The following is a 21,330-nucleotide window of genomic DNA, read 5'->3' on the forward strand; positions in this document are numbered from 1 at the left end:
TTACACCGGCGGTGGTTGAAATAGCGTGACAAATACTTTAACAATACGCGCTCACAAGTTTATAAAAATGGAACTGAAAGTTTTTGTAGTGTCATGTTTGAAAGTCGAAGAGCAAAAAGAAAGCTAGAAACAATATGATGGGAGCCCATCCAATAGGTGACGCGGCGATCCCAAACGCCAGTAAGCTAGTTTTGGTTTCGGTGAAATAGCAGGTGCAATGCTCGGACAGATAATCTGCCACCCTTGTAAAGTGGGCACAGCCACTTTTTATTACGACCTTATTTCGGCTAAAGTCAGTATACTCAGGTCTGCACAACGCCTGGTGTACACAACGTTTCCCCTGGCTGTCGCTGGACGGCGCTTCTCATCCATGCTTGCGGTCGTAGTCTTGCGGCAGATGGTTAATCTTACCAGGAGGATGTTAATCTTACCAGTCAAGATGGATGTGACCTGTAATTCTACCCTGCTTTTCATACCCATCAGGCGCTTCCGCTTCTGTGATTCCCAGGCCCGTTTCGTTCATTCGAAACTATATATGACCGGTTACCTCTCAGGGTCATGATAATGCTCGTCCTCATCATGCTTCTCCTAACCCGAACACAGGAATAAGGAGCCTTCCATTTAACGAAATGATGAACCTACTTGTTATTGAATTTAGGCGATGCGCAAGCAGGGACGGCCGCACTTCACTTCGCGCGCATATGCCTACATGTGCGAGTAAATTCAGCTGCAGCTAAGCTTACGTCGCGTGGTGTGGTGAAATAAAATACAAGAGGTGTACCCCCTCAAATTGAAACACTATACTCCACGATTTAAGAAATAGAAGTCAAAAGGACAACCACGGGAACTTTTAAAAATGATTTGCTAACCACATTTTTTTTGCATATTACGTGGCGGCTACAGCGTTCGAGTCAGTCTATCCCTTTCAGCCCTGATTTTTTTATTTCACGCAAAACATTGTTTTTTGTGTGTTTTCTTACACTTTACGTTCCCATAAGCCCAAAAACAGGAAACCGAGCGGACAGTGCAAGTAATAACTGATTTATTTTCAGAAAATTAATTAAAACAAGAAGCAATTAAACATTTTGCATAGAGTAGGAACTTCTTTTTTGGCCTGTTTTCCTTAACTTTATGGCCGCATGATCCTACAAACAAAAAATGAGCTCCGTAGTGCACGTATTTTTAGAATTACAAGCTTGGGAATCAAACTAGGACCTCAATTTTTTTATCCTTAATGTCGGAATTTTGCCTTCGCCGAAGCGCCTTTTTCTTTGTAGCGTCCAGCCCCGCTAAAATGCAACAAAGGTGACGTCTATTGCAATAGGCATCTTTGAAAAATATTTTCCCAGAATAGCACCAGCTGTGGTTTCGTTCTCTATTCGCGAGAGGAACTTTTATGTGATGGCGTCAATTGACACCACCATGGCGGAAATGGCGATGCGGATATCTAACAGTGCTTCTAAGAATTTAGCATACAGACTCACGGATTTCGTTGTAGCAGTGGTTACGGGTCTGGTTGTGGGCCGTGCGCGTTGTACGTATCTCCGATGTCATCAGGAGGAGCGTCGCCTTGGAGATCGCCGATCCGCATAGCACGAGTGCAAACGTAGTCGCGTACGCGAGCACCTTGGATCCTTTAAGGAGAAACGACGTCGCGAACGATGTCTCCGTCTCGTCCTCATCCTCGGGAGGCAGCTCCTTGAACATTTGCGTCGTGCTTGGTTGGCCATTCCTGGGTGCATACGGAGTGGCAATCGCGTGGAATTTTTATAATGTTTTCACCTTGTCTGGAAGAAGCACCGAATCCCACAAGGGCTGCATTGTGAAGCTTTACATATCAGTGCATTTTTACATTCTCTATGCTACTGGCGAAAAACATCAGGCGCACAGCCGGTGCACTGGGAACTATTTTTCTATTTTGCTGATTTCGCTTGTTTTTTGAGACCCCAACCACACGCGGCTTTTGACACGCGTGATGCAGTGTTGGCGTGCTTATAGTTAAGTTCCGTGCTTCATTGCTTATTCCACTCATACCGGGTTATCATCTCACAAGGAGCCCAGGAGCACAGTTCTTCTTCCCCGCCTTCCTTTTATTTTGTTTTACAGTGAAGCAGTTAGCCTCTCATTAGTCTGAAAATTTGGTGTCGTAAAAAAAACAAAAAAAAAAAAAAACAGGCAGGCGCCAGCAGCTCTCGCCCAAGACGCCTAGCGCATGCGTCAGGCTAGGCAGGACGCAGAATTTGCCACCAGAGAAGCCCAGCGCAGTCTTTTTTTGCAATCGGGCATACGGCATAGAGTTCAGCGTTCGTTAAAAAAACACAAAACAAGCCTCGAAACCGCACGATAGATGATAAGGCGCCTGTGAACAATGGGAGCCCCCGATGTGTTCCTGGTTAAGACCATAGGTTTGCAGCTGCTCGCGAAAAGAAGAGTTGACCTCATTCCAGGGTGAACGCATGCGTCAGGCTGTGCCGCTAGAGAGGCCGAGCGCAAGTGACAAGCCCGCCGGGATGACGAGGAACAGTCCATACCTTCCCACATAATCATGTGTAGTGGTTTCAAAAGCTTCGCAGGGCGGGATGACGGCTTTTTTTTTTTGTTTCCAGGCCAGTTTAAAGGTTCATTAAAATCATGGTGATATGTTTTAAGGAGGTCGCATTCTACACAACAGCACAGCGAGTGTTTTGTGTTTTTCTTGCTTAGTCCCATCATCTGCGCTATTTTCTGAAGCTGTACACCACTTTGTACACCATTCTCCATTTTATTTTGCAAACCCCAGCCTTGTTTAGATCGAAAGCCTTCCTCCTCTGTATCCACCAACTAAGCTGCTGCTTCTGGCATTCTTCGACGCGTAAAAACCCACTTTTTAATTTTTCAGCTGCACCCATAAAAGGATGGCACTCACTGTGGCCGACAGCCAGATAACGTTCAGTAAATGTTTGCCTGCTTCGAACCAAACAAGGAAACGGAGAGCGAGCAACATGTGCTACCGCTGTTCGACCTAGTTTGTAGTGAAGCCAAACAGGAAGGTGGAATGTTTTGTTGGCGATACCGGGACCAATAAAGAAAAACGGAGTGTTTCTAAGCTCGCGATAACTGAGGCGCAAAAAATAGGCCGCGAAGGCACAGGCTCTGAGAGTTAATAATAATTTGTTTTTGTTCAAAGCAAGCAGTACACTTGTGCAAGATTGACAGGCATGCGGTGTGTGTAGGCCCTGACGTCACCGTAACTGTCACGTCGGTGCAGCGCGTGTATGTTTAAAGAATGAAGTTCGCTTGCAATAAAATATATTACGTCACATGACGAGCGGGCACTACAGAAAGAAAGAAGAAACGTGGCGCACACTAGACGTGGACGAAGAACACAAGAAACGACAGATACAGGTGCCATGTCTTCTTGTGCTCTTCGTCCACGTCTATGCGCCAGGTTTATTTTCCTTTAAAGGAGCACTGAAGGCGAATAGCAGGTTTGGCTCAGACGAAAGTTCAACTGCCCCGAAGCCCTCTCGGCGTTTATTCAGCGGCGAAAGATGCTTTATTGCCGAGAAAATATGCCCTGTGGCAAAATAAACTCTAAAAAGAAATTAGCAATTGAAAAACGGATTTCATTCCTCGCGCCATTTCATTACGCAGTACGTGACGTCAACTATTGCCGGAAGCGAGTGAGACAGCGGTGGGCTCTAGCAGGAAAACTAAAACCTACCGAGCGAACCATCCCGGCCACAGGCGTAGGGTTTCATACCATATACGCTAAAGGGGACACAGGCGCTAGTGTCTATGCGAGCCGCCGAATGACGGCTTCAACCCCCAGGGGCCGTAATCTCGACTGCACAATTCCCGGGAAATTCGCAATGTTTTTTGCGTGAGCACGACGTAAGCAATCAGTGACGTGATGCACCTATAGCTATGACGACATGCAGTGCAATTTGACCCTTCACTCATAAAGATCACAACCAAGGTATCAAATATTGCGCATAAAAGATACAAAAACACTTGGCATGTGCTATAAAAATTAAGACGGTAGCTGAGGCTGGCAAGAGAAACACATTTCTGCAGGACAAAATTGGCGTCAACACCACAAGGAGATCAAGTAACGTTGATCGAAAAGCGAGCGAAAGGCGGATGTCAAGCTAAAGAACATCACATAATTTTTTACCGCATCTATTTACTTCTTCCAATCGCTTTTAGTAACATAGTTGGGCTCTCTGCTTCAATGCAAGCTGTGTTGCGTTATCACCCTCCCGGCCGCCACCGCCGCCACGCCATCGTCTGCTGCTGTTACAAGTTTATGGCGTGATTCAGAGAAAAAGACGGCCGCGACCATCCCTTGTATGACACATAAGAGCAGCGAAGGGCTACGCCTGATAACCGCGGAGCGTACCGATGTCGCCGATTCACTCATTCGTCAAGCTTGACTTAAATCAGCGCTGAACCAAAGAGTCGCTTTTCTTTGTTATTTTTCCCTTGAGTTCGATCATGTGACCCAGCAGCTTACTAGGACGAGTGGGGACAAATGCAACGCATTGATTGATTGATTGTACGGTTTTAACGCGCCGACGCAACGCAGGCGATGAGGCGCTCCGTAGTGGAAGGCTCTGAATTAATTTTGAGCACCTGGGGATCTTTAACGTGCGCCGAAATCTCGCACACACGGGCGTTTTTGCTTTTCGCCTCCATCAGAAAAGCGGCCGCCGCGGCCGGGAATCGAACCCGCGACCTCGTGCTCAGCAGCACAACGCCTTAGCCACTGAGCCACCGCGGCGGGTAATGCCACGCATTGGGTTCTCTTTGTCATGGAGAGGCTTGTACTGCCCTCTTATGTTGCGGTTACGCCAAACAAATAATTTTTTATTGCCAAGCAAAAAAGCAAAATTCTGCACGTTATTTGTATGCTCCGTGATCGCTGACTTGGAAACAGTTGAAACTATTATTTCTTTCGGTAGAAAACATGCTTTAAACCGCGTGCATGCGAAACTGCACCTACTGCAAATTCGCGAAAATTTCGCGGCACCGAAAGCCGAGGCAATTTTTTGCCCTATTTTGCGACAAAAACAGCCGCCATTTTTAAGCTGTTACGTAACATTACGTCACTTTTACGCAAGCTGAAGTTGCCAGTGGGCGACGTGATCGTTCCCGCCAACTGTTTAAATTATGTCATGCCTTCTCAGCCAATCACAAAGAGGGTGTGTATTACAAGCTGTCTTGTTGTTGAATAGCAAAGACAGGCTAACGTTGTCACGTCTGGTCCATTTAGTCTAGTTTTTCAATGCCGGCCAAGAATTATGCGCTTTCAGTAAACAGAAATAAGACAAACTTTAGAACTGGTGCCCGTAAACGTCATAAAACGTCAAAATGACGACAGAACACACAACCGCTTTGGCAACCGGAAGCACGTGACCAAAATTGAAAGCCAATCAGAAAAGACTTTTGGCAAATTGCCCAATTTCCCGGGAATTAGTGCAGTCGAGAATAGGGCCCCAGGAGGCGGGCATGCCTGGAGGATGCGTGATTTTCGAACTTGGCTTGATCCGTGACTTAACTCAAAGTACTTTTCTTGAAATAATAAGGATTAATGTTGATTAGTGTATAAGTAATTCATCGTGAAAGCAAATTGTTCTTCCTGTTCATTTTATGTTGAGGTTTAAAATAATTATTTTATCAGACGGGACGATATTTGTAAAGTGTATACGCGGCTGAGATTAGCGGAACCGACGATTAGACCGATTAGGCGGCGAGGCGTTTTTTTTTTTTTTTTTACGTGCGAGTCGGCGGTGGCGTGCGGCTGAAGCAGGGCGGCTGTACTCTATTACACAAGTTTGCATGGCCACGGGCGGTGTCGGTGATTAGGCGTGCGTCTTGTTCACGCCAATAGTTACGGGCAGCTGATTACCGGCGGAAAAGGGCAGCCTAGCAGATGACGGTTGCTTTGGCGGAATCGTTCTGTGCATGCTACCTACCCTCGCTTGTTTCGCCGCTTTCTACCGCGATAAGGTGCAGACCATGATTAACTTTGTGGTGACCCATCCGCCGGACGAAGCTCCCGCGATATTGTTTTGTAAAGAAAAATTAGACGGCTGAACACGGATACTTACTGCTGGTAAAGGTGTTGTTATTTGGCTTAGCCGCTAACGCACTCGTGTTGTTCTCGCAAGCGTCGTCATGAATGGGAGGATAGAACAGCGTGCTCGGACCGTCTACCTTGTTCGGAATCTGGAGTTCGCGTCCGTTTTCAGAAATTCCGTAGAACATGACTAGTTCTAGTGTAGGGGCTACACGGCGATGCAACTGCTTTCCACATCCAATTCAATCCAGCCGACCAGTATTTGATAACCGCAGCCGCTGAAATCGGGCGCTAACAGCAATTGTGCCACGGAACGAGCCCTCGGCGCTTTCGACGCCGAAACCGAAACTGATGGAGCAGAAAAACCCGAAGCCAAGTGCACTGCACATAACAACCGCCAAATCTCAAGTTCAGCCAAGTTCTAAAATCGTCTACAGGCCATATTCTCGACGCACTAAATTCGCAGTGAACTGTGAATTCACTGGAAGTCTTTTCTGATGGGCTTTAAACTTCGGTCGCATGCTTCCGGTTCACAAAGCGTTTGAGTGTGCGGCTGTCATTTTGACGTTTGATGACGTTTACTGACAAAAGCTCTAAAGTTTGTCTTCAGTCTCTTGAATGAATGGGCATAATTCTTGGCCGGCAATGAAAAACTAGACGAAAAGCACCGGAACTGACAATGTAGGCCTGTCTTTGCTATTCAACAACAATACGGCTTAAATGTCACTCCCTCTCTGTGATTGGCTGAGAAGGTGTGACGTAATGAATACGCCAATTAACCCTCGGCCCTCAGTCCCCAGCGGCTGCGAAGCAACTGACCACGGCGGCGGTCAGACCTGTGACGCAGCAGAGGGTGCTAAGAATCCCTGGATCCGGGCAGGCCGCCAATGGAATCTGAACCTGGCAACGTTTAACGCGCGAACCTTATCTAGCGAAGCAAGTCTCGAGGTGTTGTTCGAGGAATTAGAGGGCATTAAATGGGATGTAATAGGGCTTAGCGAGGTTAGGAGGGCAGGCGAAGCCTTTACGGTGCTGAGAAATGGACACGTCCTATGTTACCATGGTCTAGAGGACAGAAGAGAACTGGGAGTGGGATTTCTAGTCAATAAAAGCATAGCTGGCAACATACACGAATACTATAGCATTGACGAAAGGGCAGCAGGTCTTGTAATTAGGCTCAATAAGAGGCACGAGCTCAAGGTGGTGCAGGGCTACGCGCCCACATCCAGCCACGACGACCAAGTAGTGGAACGCTTCTATGAAGATGTAGAATCGGCAATGGCTAAAGTAAAAACACAGTATACCGTAGTTATGGGGGACTTCAATGCTAAAGTAGGCAAGAATCAGGCTGGAGACAAGGCAGTTGGGAACTATGGTCTGGGCTGTAAAAATAGCAGGGGGGACCTACTACTTGAGTTTGCAGAACAGAATAACCTACGCATAATAAATACCTTCTTCTGTAAACGGGAGAGTCGGAAGTGGACCTGGAGGAGCCCGAATGGGGAGCACAAAAATGAAATAGACTTCATATTATGCGATAACCCTGGCGTCGTGCAGGATGTGGAAGTGCTCGGAAGGGTAAGGTGTAGTGACCACCGTATGGTAAGATCTCGAATTAGGCTAGATTTGATGAGGGACCGCAACAAGCTAGTACAAAAGAAGCTGATAAATGAGCTAACAGTAAGACGTAAAGTAGAAGAATTCAGGATCGCGCTGCAGAACCGATATTCCGCCCTTAACGAGGAAGCCGAGCTTACGACACAGGAAGCCTGCGACAACCTTACACGCATTATCACGGAGTGTGCAGTAGAAGTCGGGGGCACTATGGCTAGACAGGATACTGGTAAACTTTCACAGGAGACGAAAGATCTAATCAGGAAACGGCAAACCATGAGAATCTCCACCGCAGCTGACAGAATAGAACTAGCCGAGCTCTCGAAGTTAATCAATAAGTGTAAGACAGCTGACATACGGAAGTATAATATGGAGAGGATCGAATACGCTGTAAAGAACGGAGGTAGCCTGAAAGCAGTGAAGAGACGTCTTGGCGTGGGGAAAAATCAGATGTATGCACTTAAGGACAAGCAAGGCAATGTAATCACAAATAGGGATAAAATAGTCACAGTGGCCGAGGAGTTCTATAGAGATCTGTACAGTAGCCGGGACATACAGGATAATGCCGAACGAGACAGTAGTTCAGAGGAGATAGACATCCCACCAGTAACGACCGAAGAAGTAAGGAAGGCTTTGAAAGAAATGAAAGGGGGCAAAGCACCTGGTGAGGATCAGATAACAGCAGACCTCTTGAAGGATGGCGGAGAAATTGTACTTGAAAAACTGGCAAACCTGTATACGCAATGTCTAATGACCGCAATGGTACCGGAATCCTGGAAGAACGCGAACATCATCCTAATCCATAAGAAAGGCGACATGAAGGACTTGAAAAATTACAGGCCGATCAGCTTACTGTCAGTCGTCGACAAGGTATTTACCAAGGTAATCGCTAACCGAATCTCTGCAACCTTAGATTTCAGTCAACCTAAAGAACAAGCAGGGTTCCGTAAAGGTTATTTAACAATGGACCATATTCACACGATCAATCAGTTGATAGAGAAGTGCGCTGAGTATACTGAACCCCTATATATAGCCTTCATAGATTATGAGAAAGCATTTGACTCGGTCGAAACCCTAGCAGTCACTCAGGCATTACGGAACCAGGGGGTAGATGAGCATTATGTAAGAATACTAGAGGATATCTACAATGGGTCTACAGCTACCATCATCCTCCATAGGGAGAGCAGTAAAATACCTATAAGAAAGGGTGTCAGACAAAAAGACACAATCTCTCCAATGTTATTCACAGCATGCTTACAAGAAGTATTCAGAACGTTGGATTGGGAACAGGTGGGAGTAAGGGTTAATGGAGAATACCTCAGTAACCTCAGATTTGCTGATGACGTTGCCTTGCTAAGTAACTAGGGGGACGAATTGCAAAGCATGCTTTCCGCACTGGGCGAACAGAGTAGAACCGTGGGCCTGAAAATTAATATGCAGAAAACTAAAGTCATGATCAATAACCTCGGGACAGCACAGCAGTTTGCGATAGGTGGCGAGGCAGTGGAAGTGGTAAGCGAATATATCTACTTAGGCCAAGTTGTGACCCCAGATCCCAACCATGAGGCAGAGATAATTAGAAGGATCAGAATGGGGTGGGGTGCATATGGCAGACATTCTCAGATAATGAATAGCAGCCTACTATTGTCGCTGAAGAAGAAAGTGTATGACAGCTGCATCTTACCGGTACTCACCTACGGGGCAGAAACTTGGAGGCTCACTAAGAGGGTTCAACTTGAATTGAGAACGACTCAACGGGCAATGGGGCGGAAAATGATAGGTGTAACATTAAGGGACAAGAAGTGCGGAGTGGGTCAGGGAGCAAACTGGTGTTAAAGACATATTAGTAGAAATTAAGAAGAAGAAATGGACGTGGGCAGGGCATGTAATGTGAAGGCAAGATAACCGCTGGTCATTAAGGGTAACAGAGTGGATCCCTGGAGAAGGCAAGCGTTGCAGGGGGCGGCAGAAAGTTAGATGGGCAGATGAGATCAAGAAGTTTGCGGGGATAAATTGGTCACAGTTGGCACGGGACCGAGGTAATTGGAGAATAATGGGAGGGGCCTTTGCCCTGCAGAGGGCGTAGATAGGCTGATGATGATGATGATGATAATGATGATGAATTTAAATAGTTGGCTGGAACGGTTACGTCACGCATTGACTACTTCCGCCTGCGTAAAAAGTGACGTGATGTTACGTAACAGCTTGAAAATGGCGGCTGCTGTAACCGTGAATTAGGGCTAAAACTTTCACCGCCCTTCGGCGCCGTGAAATCCCCGTGAACTTGCAGCCGGGGCAGTTTCGCGTGACGCGCGGTTCAAAACTGTATTCTACCGAAAAAAAAAAATGTTTTGACTAAGCAACGTGTGGGTACCAGCGAGTTGGTAATCCATTATAACTTTGTTGAGCGCAGCAAAGAGAACACAGGACGAGGGATACAAGCTAGGTCGAGCGCTACTGACAGCTGAATTTTAATGACAAACACGGGACATATAAATAGAAAAGAATCACAACAGGCTCAAGTGACTATGACGTTTATGACATCACTGCACTTCCCCCCACGCACTCGTCAGGCGCGCGCGTGTGATAAATTTTTATCTAAGAAGGCCAGCTCTTTCCGTTGCCAGAAACCGTTATTGCCGTTTACGTCCGCGCACACTAAACTCGTGAAAAGGGGCATCGTCAGCACGTGTCTTACTAACGCGCTGAAGAAATCGTGCAAACACCTCATGAACTCCAGTTTTGAGGCTCAAATCTGTTGCCTTACATCAGCAGGATATCCTGAGAGCATGATTGCAGCAGTGGCCAATTCGATTCGGATGGGGGAAAAGAAGCCGCAGTCAGACCCGCAAGAGGTGGCACAAAAGGACAAGAATGTAGCCGTCATCCCGTATATGCATCGCATATCGCACAACCTTAAAAGGATTGGTGGAAGGGCTGGCGTGAAAGTTGTCATGTCGGCACCTGATAAACTGTCCAGGCTCTGCAGCCAAACGTGCCCTGTCAGGAAGGAAAAAAGCAGATGCCTCGTCAATCGCCGAAACCAGTACGTGCGCTGCACGGAAGGGGTGGTCTACAAGTTGCCGCTTACTTGCAAAAAAAAGCATACGTTGGGCATACTGGACGGTGCCTCAACACTCGCCTACGTGAGCATTGCAACAAGGTACGGAAAGGCAAAGATAGCAATTTGGGTATTCACTGCCAAAAGTGCGACAAGTGCGAGCCTATGTACGATGCGTGCTCCGTCATTTTTCGAGACGCGGATCAGCGCACGCGAGAGATCGTTTAGGCCGCGGGAATGCAGCGGATAGGTGACTGCGTCAGTTCGACATCCATATCTTTGAGTTCGAAAGAGCTGGCCTTCTTAGATAAACATATCACACGTGCGTGCCTGACGAGTGCGTGGGGGATGTGCAGTGATGTTATAAATTTCATAGTCATTTCAGCGTGTTGTCATTCTTTTCTAATTATATGTCCCGTGGTTGTCATTAAAATTCAGTTGTCAGTAGCGCTCGTCCTTGTATCCCTCGTCCTGTGTTCTCTTTGCTGCGCTCAACAAAGTTATAATAGTTTTGACTGTTTCCCAGTCAGACACAACGGGGCATAAAAATAATGACTCGTATTTTGTTCTTATGTTTGGCAATAAAATATCAATTAATTGTTTGGCCAGTGGTCGTAAATAGGCTGGTGATGATAATGAATTGTTTGGCGTAACAGTAACATAAGAAGGCAGTACAATCCTATCCATTACAAAGAACTCAACGTATGGCATTTGTCCACACTCCTCCTAGTAAGCTGGTGGGTCATATGATAGAATATGAGAAAAAAATAACAAATAAAACTGGCTGTTTTATTTTTTGCTGCGCTTATTGAGTTCCAGGTTGACGAACGCATGAATCGGCGACATCGGCACGCTCCGCTGTTATCGTGCGCAGCGTTTGGCTGTCCTTTCCACGCCATACAACCGATGGTCACGGCCGTCTTTTTGAGTGATCACGCCAGAAACTTCTATCATAGCAGCAGACGATAGCGTGGCGGCGGTGACGGCCAGAAAGGTGATAACGCAACATGGCTTGAATTGGAGCAGAGAGCCCAAGAATGCTACTATAGAAGCGATTGACTGAAATAAAACGTCCAGCGGACAGCGACCCCACAGCGAGAACGATGACAAGGGCGCTGTTCTGATTTCTCGTCTCGTTACGGATAGTCGGGTTTTAAACGCTTCGATGCACCCGACTTGAAAACGTGGCGCTACCTGTTAGTTTAACTTGAAACAGTGCAACGCTATTTTTTTCCCGTCACGATATGGTAACGCTTATTGCGCCATTTGTTGAATGTTTTCCGAAGCGAGTTGCCTGTTAGCCCATTAGCACATCTGCCAGAAGTGTGCCTAGAACCCGCCGCGGTGGCTCAGTGTCTAAGGCGTTGTCCTCCTAGCTGAGCACGAGGACGCGGGTTGGATTCCCGGCCGCGGCGGCCGCTTTTCTGATGGAGGCGAAAGGCAAAAACGCCCGTGTGTACGAGATTTCGGCGCACGGTAAAATCCCCAGGTGCTCAAAATTAATTCGGAGCCTTCCACTACGGAGCGCTTTATCGCCTGCGTTGCGTCGGCGCGTTAAACCGCACAATCAATCAAATCAAGAAGTGTGCCTAGAGCTTTTACCAGCGCCCAAACCGCAACCAATAAATTATTTGGCGCCAGTATGGAATAAAAAACGTGCACAACTTAATACAAATAGTGTCGTTTTACCCAAGTACGCGCCGTAGTGGAAGCACAGCAGCACACAACGCCCTGAATCAGAACGTCCGGTTCGACGCACACATTTTATTCAACTTCAAGACAATCAATAAATGGTTTCGAACAAACACATCGACATGGCATGCCATGGAGGAAAGAAAACGAAACGTTCTTTCCTCCATGTGGCATGCTCTTTGAGGCCGAAGCGCGAAATTAACAGGTGATCGATTTCGTCCTGTTCGTCGTAAGGGTAGCACTCGCTTCTTGGGATTTATGAGGGCCAACGAACCCCTTCACTCCAGCGCAAGCCGAGAAGATTTTTTAAAAGATCGCGCACACTGTACTTTATACCCGGTGCGGGGTTGAATCGTCGCTAGGGATAAGTCCAACATAGCAAGCACAGTCCATTCTCACAAGCACTCCGTCGAATTTCATCGCGAAGCGAACGCGACCACAACACACACACAGCTTCGGCCGCCTGCCTTGGTGCAAAACTTCGTTCGAGCAGACCGCGCTACATTAGGAAGCACAAAACTTGTTCTATTAGACGCAAATTACTGCCCATAGAAAAGTGGAACCGTGAAAGGCCAACGCTGTACTTGCCGCCTTGACGTAAACAAGGAGATAAGACATGTGACTTCACCAAACCTGCAATAACCATGACAACCGCCACTGGCGCCACGGCTTGGACGCTTGCGACTGTCAGCACGGCTTGAATTATAGCTGTGCATTTATAATTATTTGTGACTTATGAAAGTAAACCTGCAAAGAAGGATTTTATGTGTTTCTTTGAGGGTTTGTGTGCGTGGTTATCGTTCTGGTGTTTGTCACGTGACTATTGGCACGTCCGCTCAGTCGCAATTGGTGTCATCTTTGCTGGGGGCTTATAACTTAATTTTTATCATTCACCCGATTATTTTCAAGGTACTGACCTAGAGACTTGCATATTCGATTTCCGCGGATGCAAATCTATCTATTTCGAACAACTTCCGTTTTACCTTGGGTGTCCCTTTAAGTATGTGCCAACTAGCTCAGCAACAAGTTTTGTTAAACGGGCGCTGCCGTCCTGTACGGCGTGACCGAAATATAAAAAATATAGTTGCGTAAGTATGTCACTTGCGCGAACAGCAACGCATTAGCACTCCAGCGTATGCAAAACCAAGACATTCCCTTTACGAATTCAAGCTATAGAAATTTGTTTTATTTCCGGTATCCCACAAAATTCGAATATTTTAGCAACGTTAAAGCCTAATATAACTTTTATATGATCTTAAAATCTTGAAACGGACTACTAAAGCGCTAAGTTGGGCGAGTTGGTTACTGTATACTAAAGAATTCATCGTACTAGCGAACATTAAGACAAGGACACAGCTAAAGAGAAGACGAAACACACGCTAGAAGCTGTGTCCTTGTCCTAATGTTCGCTAGTACGATGAATTCCCTGAAACGGATTCTTGATCTCAATTCATGTTAATAGAAAGAGACTACAATTCGGACTCTAATGGATTTGTGTATAGTTACAATTAACAACTTCCTGCTGTACACAAGCGGGAGGAAGCATGCAAGTAGTTTTACTAACAATATTTTCATTTGAAGTTCACTAATTCCTGCTGCAAAATGGGCGGAAGGGGCCGGGGCGCATCCAGGTTTTTTCTAAGGGGGGGTACCGGAGCGGCTGGAGGTGAGTGGGAGATGCCTTCGCCCTGCAGTGGACCTGAGCATCATCATCATGATGATGGTGGTGGTGATAAAGAGGAGGGGGAGGAGGATAGCAGCCTTTTTTATTCACCGAAATTCACCGTTTCCGTTCGCGACAAAATAAAACCGCCTTTATGCGGCTATTGCAGCAGCCGTAGCAAAGCCAGATATCGGTCTCTCCAAACATAAAGGCAAATGACGTTGTCCAACACCGCCTTGTGGTTTGGCGGCTGATAATATATCTGCATGTCTGTATGGTCCAGGGATATTTTTTCCTGGGGTGGAGAGGGGGGGGGGGGGGGAGGGGGCTTTTGGAGCGTCTCATACGAGTCATAGCGGATACCCCGTATCGGGCGTCGACTCCCAAGGAATTCGACGCGCTTGCTTACAGAGGCGAGACGGCATTTGGCGATATTGAAAGGTTCCTTATAAGGGTATTTCTGATAGTATTTTTATTGCCCTAGCCTAGCCTACGTGCCCTAAGGATGCGGTAACAGCTTGACGTGGACCAGTTATTACGACATGATCAAAGGTTTTCAGCTGCACGAAAAACGTAGAAGAAAACGACCAAGACAAACGAAGCGCCATTTCCAACTAACCTTTAATAGAAAAAAAAACGCATTTATGTGTTACGCAAACATGACGTCAACCATTGTGTTCTGGTCCTCTTTTCAGGTATTCAATGTCTCTTGCTGAAAGGTGGTGAAACGTGTTTATGCACTGCTCGCGAGCTTTTTCGATTATCAGCGCTTCGATCCTTTCTCTTTCAAGCTCATCATATTGTGTATGAAGTCACAGTGAGTTGCTCCAAAGTTTACGTTGGGCACGCCGGTCGCTATTTTTAACGAAAGAGCACGTGAGCGCGATTGGGCTGTGAAAAACAAAGCTGGAGGGCACATGTCCGGCCACTGTAAACATTGCAAGTGCGTACCAAGGTTGGAGCAAACAAGATTTCTGCTCAGGGACAATGATAAGCTTGAAAAAGAGATTATCGAAGGGTTCTTAAGCGAAAAAGCAGACTAGCACTGTCGTCTTGTCTTGTCGTATTCTTGTCATGTCGTTATCCTGATGTTCTGTCGTGTGTCGTATTCCTGTCCTGACTTTGATGTTTCGTCGTGGCGAATTCCCATCTTGTCGTGATTCTACTGTTCCATCAGCAGTTGCACATGGTTTGAATGTTATTGCCCATTGTGAAGAGTACGTAAATTGCACTCCTGTTGTGACTACAGAAATGTTTTTCGTTGAGAAAATTGACTTTGTCGTTACGACAGAAATGTGTGTCGTAGCAACAGATAGCTTTGTCGTAATAACAGGACTTCTATTGTAGCAGCAGTTTTTTGTCGTACGACAAGAATTCTTGTTAGGTTTCTGCGGTATTCCTGTTGTGATTTTAGATTGGGTAAGCAAACCACCTGTTGCCCTTTCAGCAAGACAGACTGAATTCCTGAAAAGCGGACCAAAACACAATGTGTCAAGTCATATTTGAATAACATAAAATTCTGTTTTTTTTTAAATAAAGGTTAGTTGAAAATGGCGCTTCATTTCTCTTGTTCGTTTTCTTTTAGTGCCCGAGTTTTCGTTGCGCCTTAAAACCTGCGATCTAAGGATGTGGAGAGTATAAAAAATTCGGCCATTCGCGGCCTTTCGCGCCATTAAAAACGTGATAAAAAGTGAAAATGCGTCTATTCTTTCGAATTACTAAAAAAAAAAAAGAATGGTTCTCTGAATCCAATCTCATATAATGGAAAAATAAGCCATGCACGGCCTATCTCGCCTTCGTTTCCTTTAGTGTCCGAGTTTTCGTTGTGCCTTAAAACCTGTGATCTAAGGATGTGGAGAGTATAAAAAATTCGGCCATTCGCGGCCTTTCTCGCCATTAAAAACGCGATAAGAAGGGAAAGTACGTCTCTTCTTTCGAAGTACTAAAGAAAAAGAATGGTTCTCTAAATCCAATCTTATATAATGGAAAAATAGGCCATGCACGGCAATCCTTCTTTTTATTTTTGAAATGCTTTGATGCAGATTGTATTGCTAAATAGACGCCTGTACAAAGCTCCTTAGTGCACTATAGGCTGTATTAAATCAAAAGAAGCAGTAGACGACATACACATATATGTATATACAACAAAAAAGTTTATAATTTCAGCGTTTCAGTGTGGCCCTCACACAGTGCTCAAAAGTTCACAAAGTTGCCGAGCCGTTACTACACTTTAATATCGCACAGTGGAGGTACCTCAGTTTGAGGGGTGTAGGAACAAATGGTCCCGGAACAAATGGTCCCGGATCAAATGTCTCCGGAACTTATGATCCCGGAACAAATGGTCCCAACTCCAAAGTAGGAAAAAATGGTCCCGCAACTTATGGTCCCGGAACTTATGGTCCCGGAACAAATGGTCCAGGATTCCGAAAAAAAAAAACGGTCCCAGGCACCTCTTCGGGCAAAATGCATCTGTAAAACTCCACGTTGGTTCTCTGATTAAATTTGTTGCACCTTGCTGGAGTGCACTCGCCTGCTCTGACAAAAACTGTCCAGAAGGGGCTAATTTTCTGCATAACCTGCAGAAAACGCCCGCTTTTCAATGAATCATGACGTGTGACCATCTTTGGTTCTCGCAATTTTCGGCAGCGTAAAGCCGCCAGCAAGACGAGCAAAAACAGTTTTATGGGTTTGCACGAATAAAGTGCATATATTTGTGCTCCACTGCAGTTGCGAACAATAAACATTGTTGTCGATGGTGGGTGACAAACTTCGAGTATGAGCTCACCTGCTGCCCTAAGCACGACTTCACGTTTCCGCAACACGGCGGCAAAATTAAAGCATGTTAGCCAGCAGTCTTCTGAACCTTACAGCACAAGAAAAGCCGTGATAATACCTAAATATTGCCTATTTTCGAAGTAAACCAAATTTTTGGGCTGCAAGCTGCAAAATTATCGAGTTCCAAAACCTTGATTAGTGTTCCTTCGCTTGATTCGAACTGCAGATATCGAAACATTTCAGATGGTGAGCAAAGTAATGCAGCTTAGATAACGCAATAAACCATTCATCGAGTAAAGTTTTTTTTTTTGATTAGCGACAAATGAGCGAGCGCAATGCACCAGTATATCTCTATGTTAACTGACGGTCAGCAGTACCGGCCCACTCACATTTTTTAAATATTTTGCGTAACTTAAATAATACCGTCACTGTAAATGAGCTCAACGCACAGGCTCAAGTGGGACTCGCTTCTCAAGCGTTGACATAATTTTGTATCCGTGCTAGTATTGCAGGTCAGCCAGCGTAATTTAAACAACAGTTGTGTTGCTCCGCTTCATAAGAAAACTGCGTTCACGAAGAAACTTATGGCAGCTTGTCATTGTATTCGCTTTAAACACAGCCCGTGGGCTATTCAGTACACACGGATCTTGATTGAAATGTCTGCCACTGGTTTGCCTGTCATTCGGAATAACCAAAAAAGGCGAGCAAATGAAGCACGCGAGGACGTGCACATGCAACAAAACATTTCTATACCGCATTTAACTCAAGTAAATTCGGCCTTAGCAAATATATTATATATATGAACAGATGCGAAATACATTGTGCACAAATACAAGCATATAAACATAAATACACGACCCCCTTCCTTCCCTCATACAGGCGCTCGTGCATAGGTGCAGTAGGGGTGGGACCATTTTTTCCTAGTTTGAAGTTGAAACCATTTGTTCCGGGACCATTTATTCCGCGGCCGCATTTTGAGTACCCTTAGATGTTAACGTAGCAATTGGGGAATTTCTCGAGATGCCTCTTTAGCAAAGGATAGTGCCTAGAAAGAAGAGTCAAAGTCGCCAAGAAATTGCCCTTGTTTGCGTAATCGCCCACTTCGTCACGGGGGCCTCGAGGAACGATTGTTTTCCGCCTGGCACACAAAATAACTGTTTACACGCTACCTGTGTGCAAGTTCCCTTCAAACAGTGCTTGATTTGCTTTAGAAACAACAGCGGGGACAGTTTTAGTTGGATTTTCTAGAGCTGATCTGAAGGTGCTTGCATGCATCGTTGCATCTCTATACGACCTGAGGGGTCATCTTGTTGGGGGTATAAATTTAGAAATTAGGGGGGGGCGTCATGACGTCTGGACTTCCCCTCTGGATCCGCCAATGGTGATGACTATATCCTTTTGAAACACCTCTTCTTTCTTTCCTACCGCAGTATTAACAATCCACCAATGCTGTTTGTACAGAACTGATACAGTATTTTGCGTGCTTTAGATAATGTGAGTGCTTACCAACTCCTACACTTGCATCCGCGAAACTTCTTGGTCCTTCTTCTGCAATTCAACCTCCATTGTTTTTGTGGTTTTTGCGTGGTTTTTATTGACCCTTATCTAGTGTGTGCGTGATTCATTAACGACCGCATTATTAAAACAACTATAGATTTTGGTTAAAATAATAAAGTCAATTTTCATTAACTTGATCATTATTCTCTGAAAAACCGGCTATTCCCCTCTATTCCCCTCCAAAAACTGATGCAGTTCCACTCAACGCGAAAGCTGTCGGAAGTGCGGAGCACTAATTCTCCAGTGTTCCCCTTGTCTTATTGCTGTGAGTACGTTGTATTCATTTTCCGTTAATTTCGTTTTGCTTTTGTTTTTCTGTGATTTTCTCTCTTTTTCTGTGTCTTGCTTTTTCGTTTGTGTGTGTTGCTCTCCTTTTTTCTGCCTTGCCTTTTCGGCCATTTCGCTTGAGCTTTCTGAGCATTAACCCTAGGGTTCGCTTTCCTTAACTATTTTTGAACCTTGCCTGCTGCGTGGTGAAGCTGATGATTCTCCTCTCTTCGTTGACACTTGAATGCTGCTTCACGTTGCCGCACAGACGAATCGGCCCTCCGACGAGGCTGTCTTTCGCGAGCAAGCGGCCGCTATCGTTCGAACCACGCCAACTGTTCGGCATCCATGGCGGGAAAGACCGGCTATTTGTCAGCAGGGTCTATTCCGGGAGGCTGTGGCGCCCCCTCTTGAATAGTTTCAGTATCAGCCTGCATGCGTGACGCCCAACGACATTGAACGGACGACATTCGGGGCCCCTAAAGAGCTCCGCGCTTAAAACACGATTCTCTCCGCATTGCTTGCGGTCACGATGTCATGTATTGCGCCTGAAGTTAGAGGGTTCTACGTCGGATTACACCTTGTACGCTTCTTTTTAAGATCAAGGTATAAAACTACGGTGTAAGAAGTATTTAGGTGTCGAAAAAATTGCGGATTCCACGCATAGGTGGGAATCGTCGCAAAGTTACGAAGTGGCGAGTGCGTCGAGAAACCCGAGGCGTAACAAGAAACCACAGAATAAGAAAACACGGACGAACGTTCAAAGTCTCAATTCCTCTGGTAAACACCTAGACAATCGAACCAGCAGTTCATGACGTAGGCGGTGATGAGTGGGAAGGGTGACAGCTGAGATGACGTACACCGTGGACATCTTCCATCATGGCCGGTAACCACCGGTTTGCCTATTTTCGAATGTCTGCGTTAAAATGTCGCTGAGAACAGCAATCCGCAGTCATAACCCCTAGTGCGTACTGTACAAAACAATTGACGAGGAAGGCTTTAATTTGCGTTTGCGTTGCTGCAGGACTTATTCATGTAATGGCCAAAACGTCCACGTCCCCACATCTTGACTCGCGCAGCGCATGCACCGCCTACACCGTCAGGGAGAACGAGTCCGGCCTCTCTTTTAAGTGCAGAGCACTTTATGGGCTCGCCTTGTCGTCGTAGCTCGCTAACGGTCGATGTCAAGCGACTGCTGGAATCAGACGGCGCAAGTAGACAACGTACCCAAGTAGAGCCTGGTGTACCGTAGTCAGGGAGTGATGCTGCGGTTTCGGAAACCACGCGGCTTAAATAGTCATAACTTTTCGAACCTCGTGAACCTCTGGCGCTTGTCATACATCTCCCCGTTTTCATGAGAAAAAAAAAAAAAAAAAAAAACTGCAGGCACATTTCAGGCAAAATTTGTGTATACAACCGGCAGATCCTGCGTTCATTTAAGGAATGCTTGTTGGGTTGATTTTTACGATAGTAAGCGAAAAAAATCGGCCGCGAAAGAAAAAAAAATGGCGCATTCGAAATGACGCAAAACAGCTCAAGCATATGAAATTAAAGCAAGCGCAAAAAGAACAGAACTCCCGCTGGCGCAGTTTCAGGCAGAGGGCGCGCGAGCACGGCGAAGGCGGGAAATTTGAATTGCATGGGGTGGTAGCAGTGAATGGATAACGGCGCCACCACCCACTATGGTGAATCCCTGCTCTGCACTTCCGACAGCTTTCACATTGAGTGGAACGCTTTATTTTTTTGCTCTCAGTGAGTGGGCCGACTGCGAGATGCGCTGCTGTTTCTTTGAGACACTATCGCAGCGGGAAGGGGGGGGGGGGGGGGTCGCAATGCGTAGAGTTCGTTTATACAGCTCCCGCAGGGAGCACTAGCGATGCGTGGAAGCGGGCACCTTCTGCTAGTGTCGTTAAAAACTCAGCGCGCGCGTCCGGTAAGACGACAGGAAAAGCAGCCGAAGAGCCAGAAAGAGGGGTAAATAAAGCTTCGCTTAAAATCACTCAGCTTGCTTCATAGTACCCGAGCAGCGAGGAATGTTTACTTCGAATAACGATTGCTGACGCTGCGCTAAATGTTCCGGGTTGTTGTACCGAGAGGAGAGAACATCAGGTCAGTCACCCGTGCACACGTAGCCGGGATATTTCTTGTTTTTTTTTTTGTCGTTGTTGCGATAAGACTCAGCGCGTCGCATCCTTATCGTTCGCTTTCAGCGTACCATCAGCGTGCGCCATCGACTCCCCTTGTCGATAAGTGGGTCTTCTTAACAGCGCACGCATCCTTTGCGAAGAACCTTAGAAGAGCTGTAACTTGGGCTGGTTGGTACGCAACCTTGAAATCGACAGCGCGTCTGACGGGACGGGAACAGAAGTAGACAAGAACTTACGCAAACACAAACAGGAGTAAACCAAGCGCAAGTGTTTGTCTACTTGTCTTCCCGTCCTGTCTGACACGCGGTCGCTTTCTTTAAACGCTGAAAGCTAGGCTAGTTGGTGTTGGCCTAAAAGCATACTATCAGCGAAAAGAGACCGAGACTAAGAAAGAAGCAGACACAACAGTCGCTAGCGACTGTCCTAGCGATTGTCCTGTCTGCTGCTTGCTTGGTCCTTGAATTTTTTCGCGGGTAGTATGGCTTCTTTCAAC

The 21,330-nt window shown here is 46.2% G+C and overlaps 1 protein-coding gene across 1 annotated transcript in view; it reads right to left on the reverse strand.

Annotated features, from left to right (window-relative positions):
- Positions 1 to 21,330, reverse strand: part of LOC144170660 (chitin synthase chs-2-like) — a 65,953-nt gene that overhangs the window by 36,445 nt on the left and 8,178 nt on the right. Inside the window, exon 2 of the mRNA XM_077700591.1 lies at positions 1,485 to 1,732. Within this exon, the coding sequence (XP_077556717.1) occupies positions 1,485 to 1,732 (248 nt within the window). The remainder of the gene's footprint in view (positions 1 to 1,484; positions 1,733 to 21,330) is intronic.

The sequence above is a fragment of the Haemaphysalis longicornis genome, unplaced genomic scaffold (genome assembly GCF_048455015.1).
Source record: "Haemaphysalis longicornis isolate Haplotype H1 unplaced genomic scaffold, Haemaphysalis longicornis Haplotype H1 scaffold_2, whole genome shotgun sequence".
Classification (NCBI taxonomy): Eukaryota; Metazoa; Arthropoda; class Arachnida; order Ixodida; family Ixodidae; genus Haemaphysalis; species Haemaphysalis longicornis.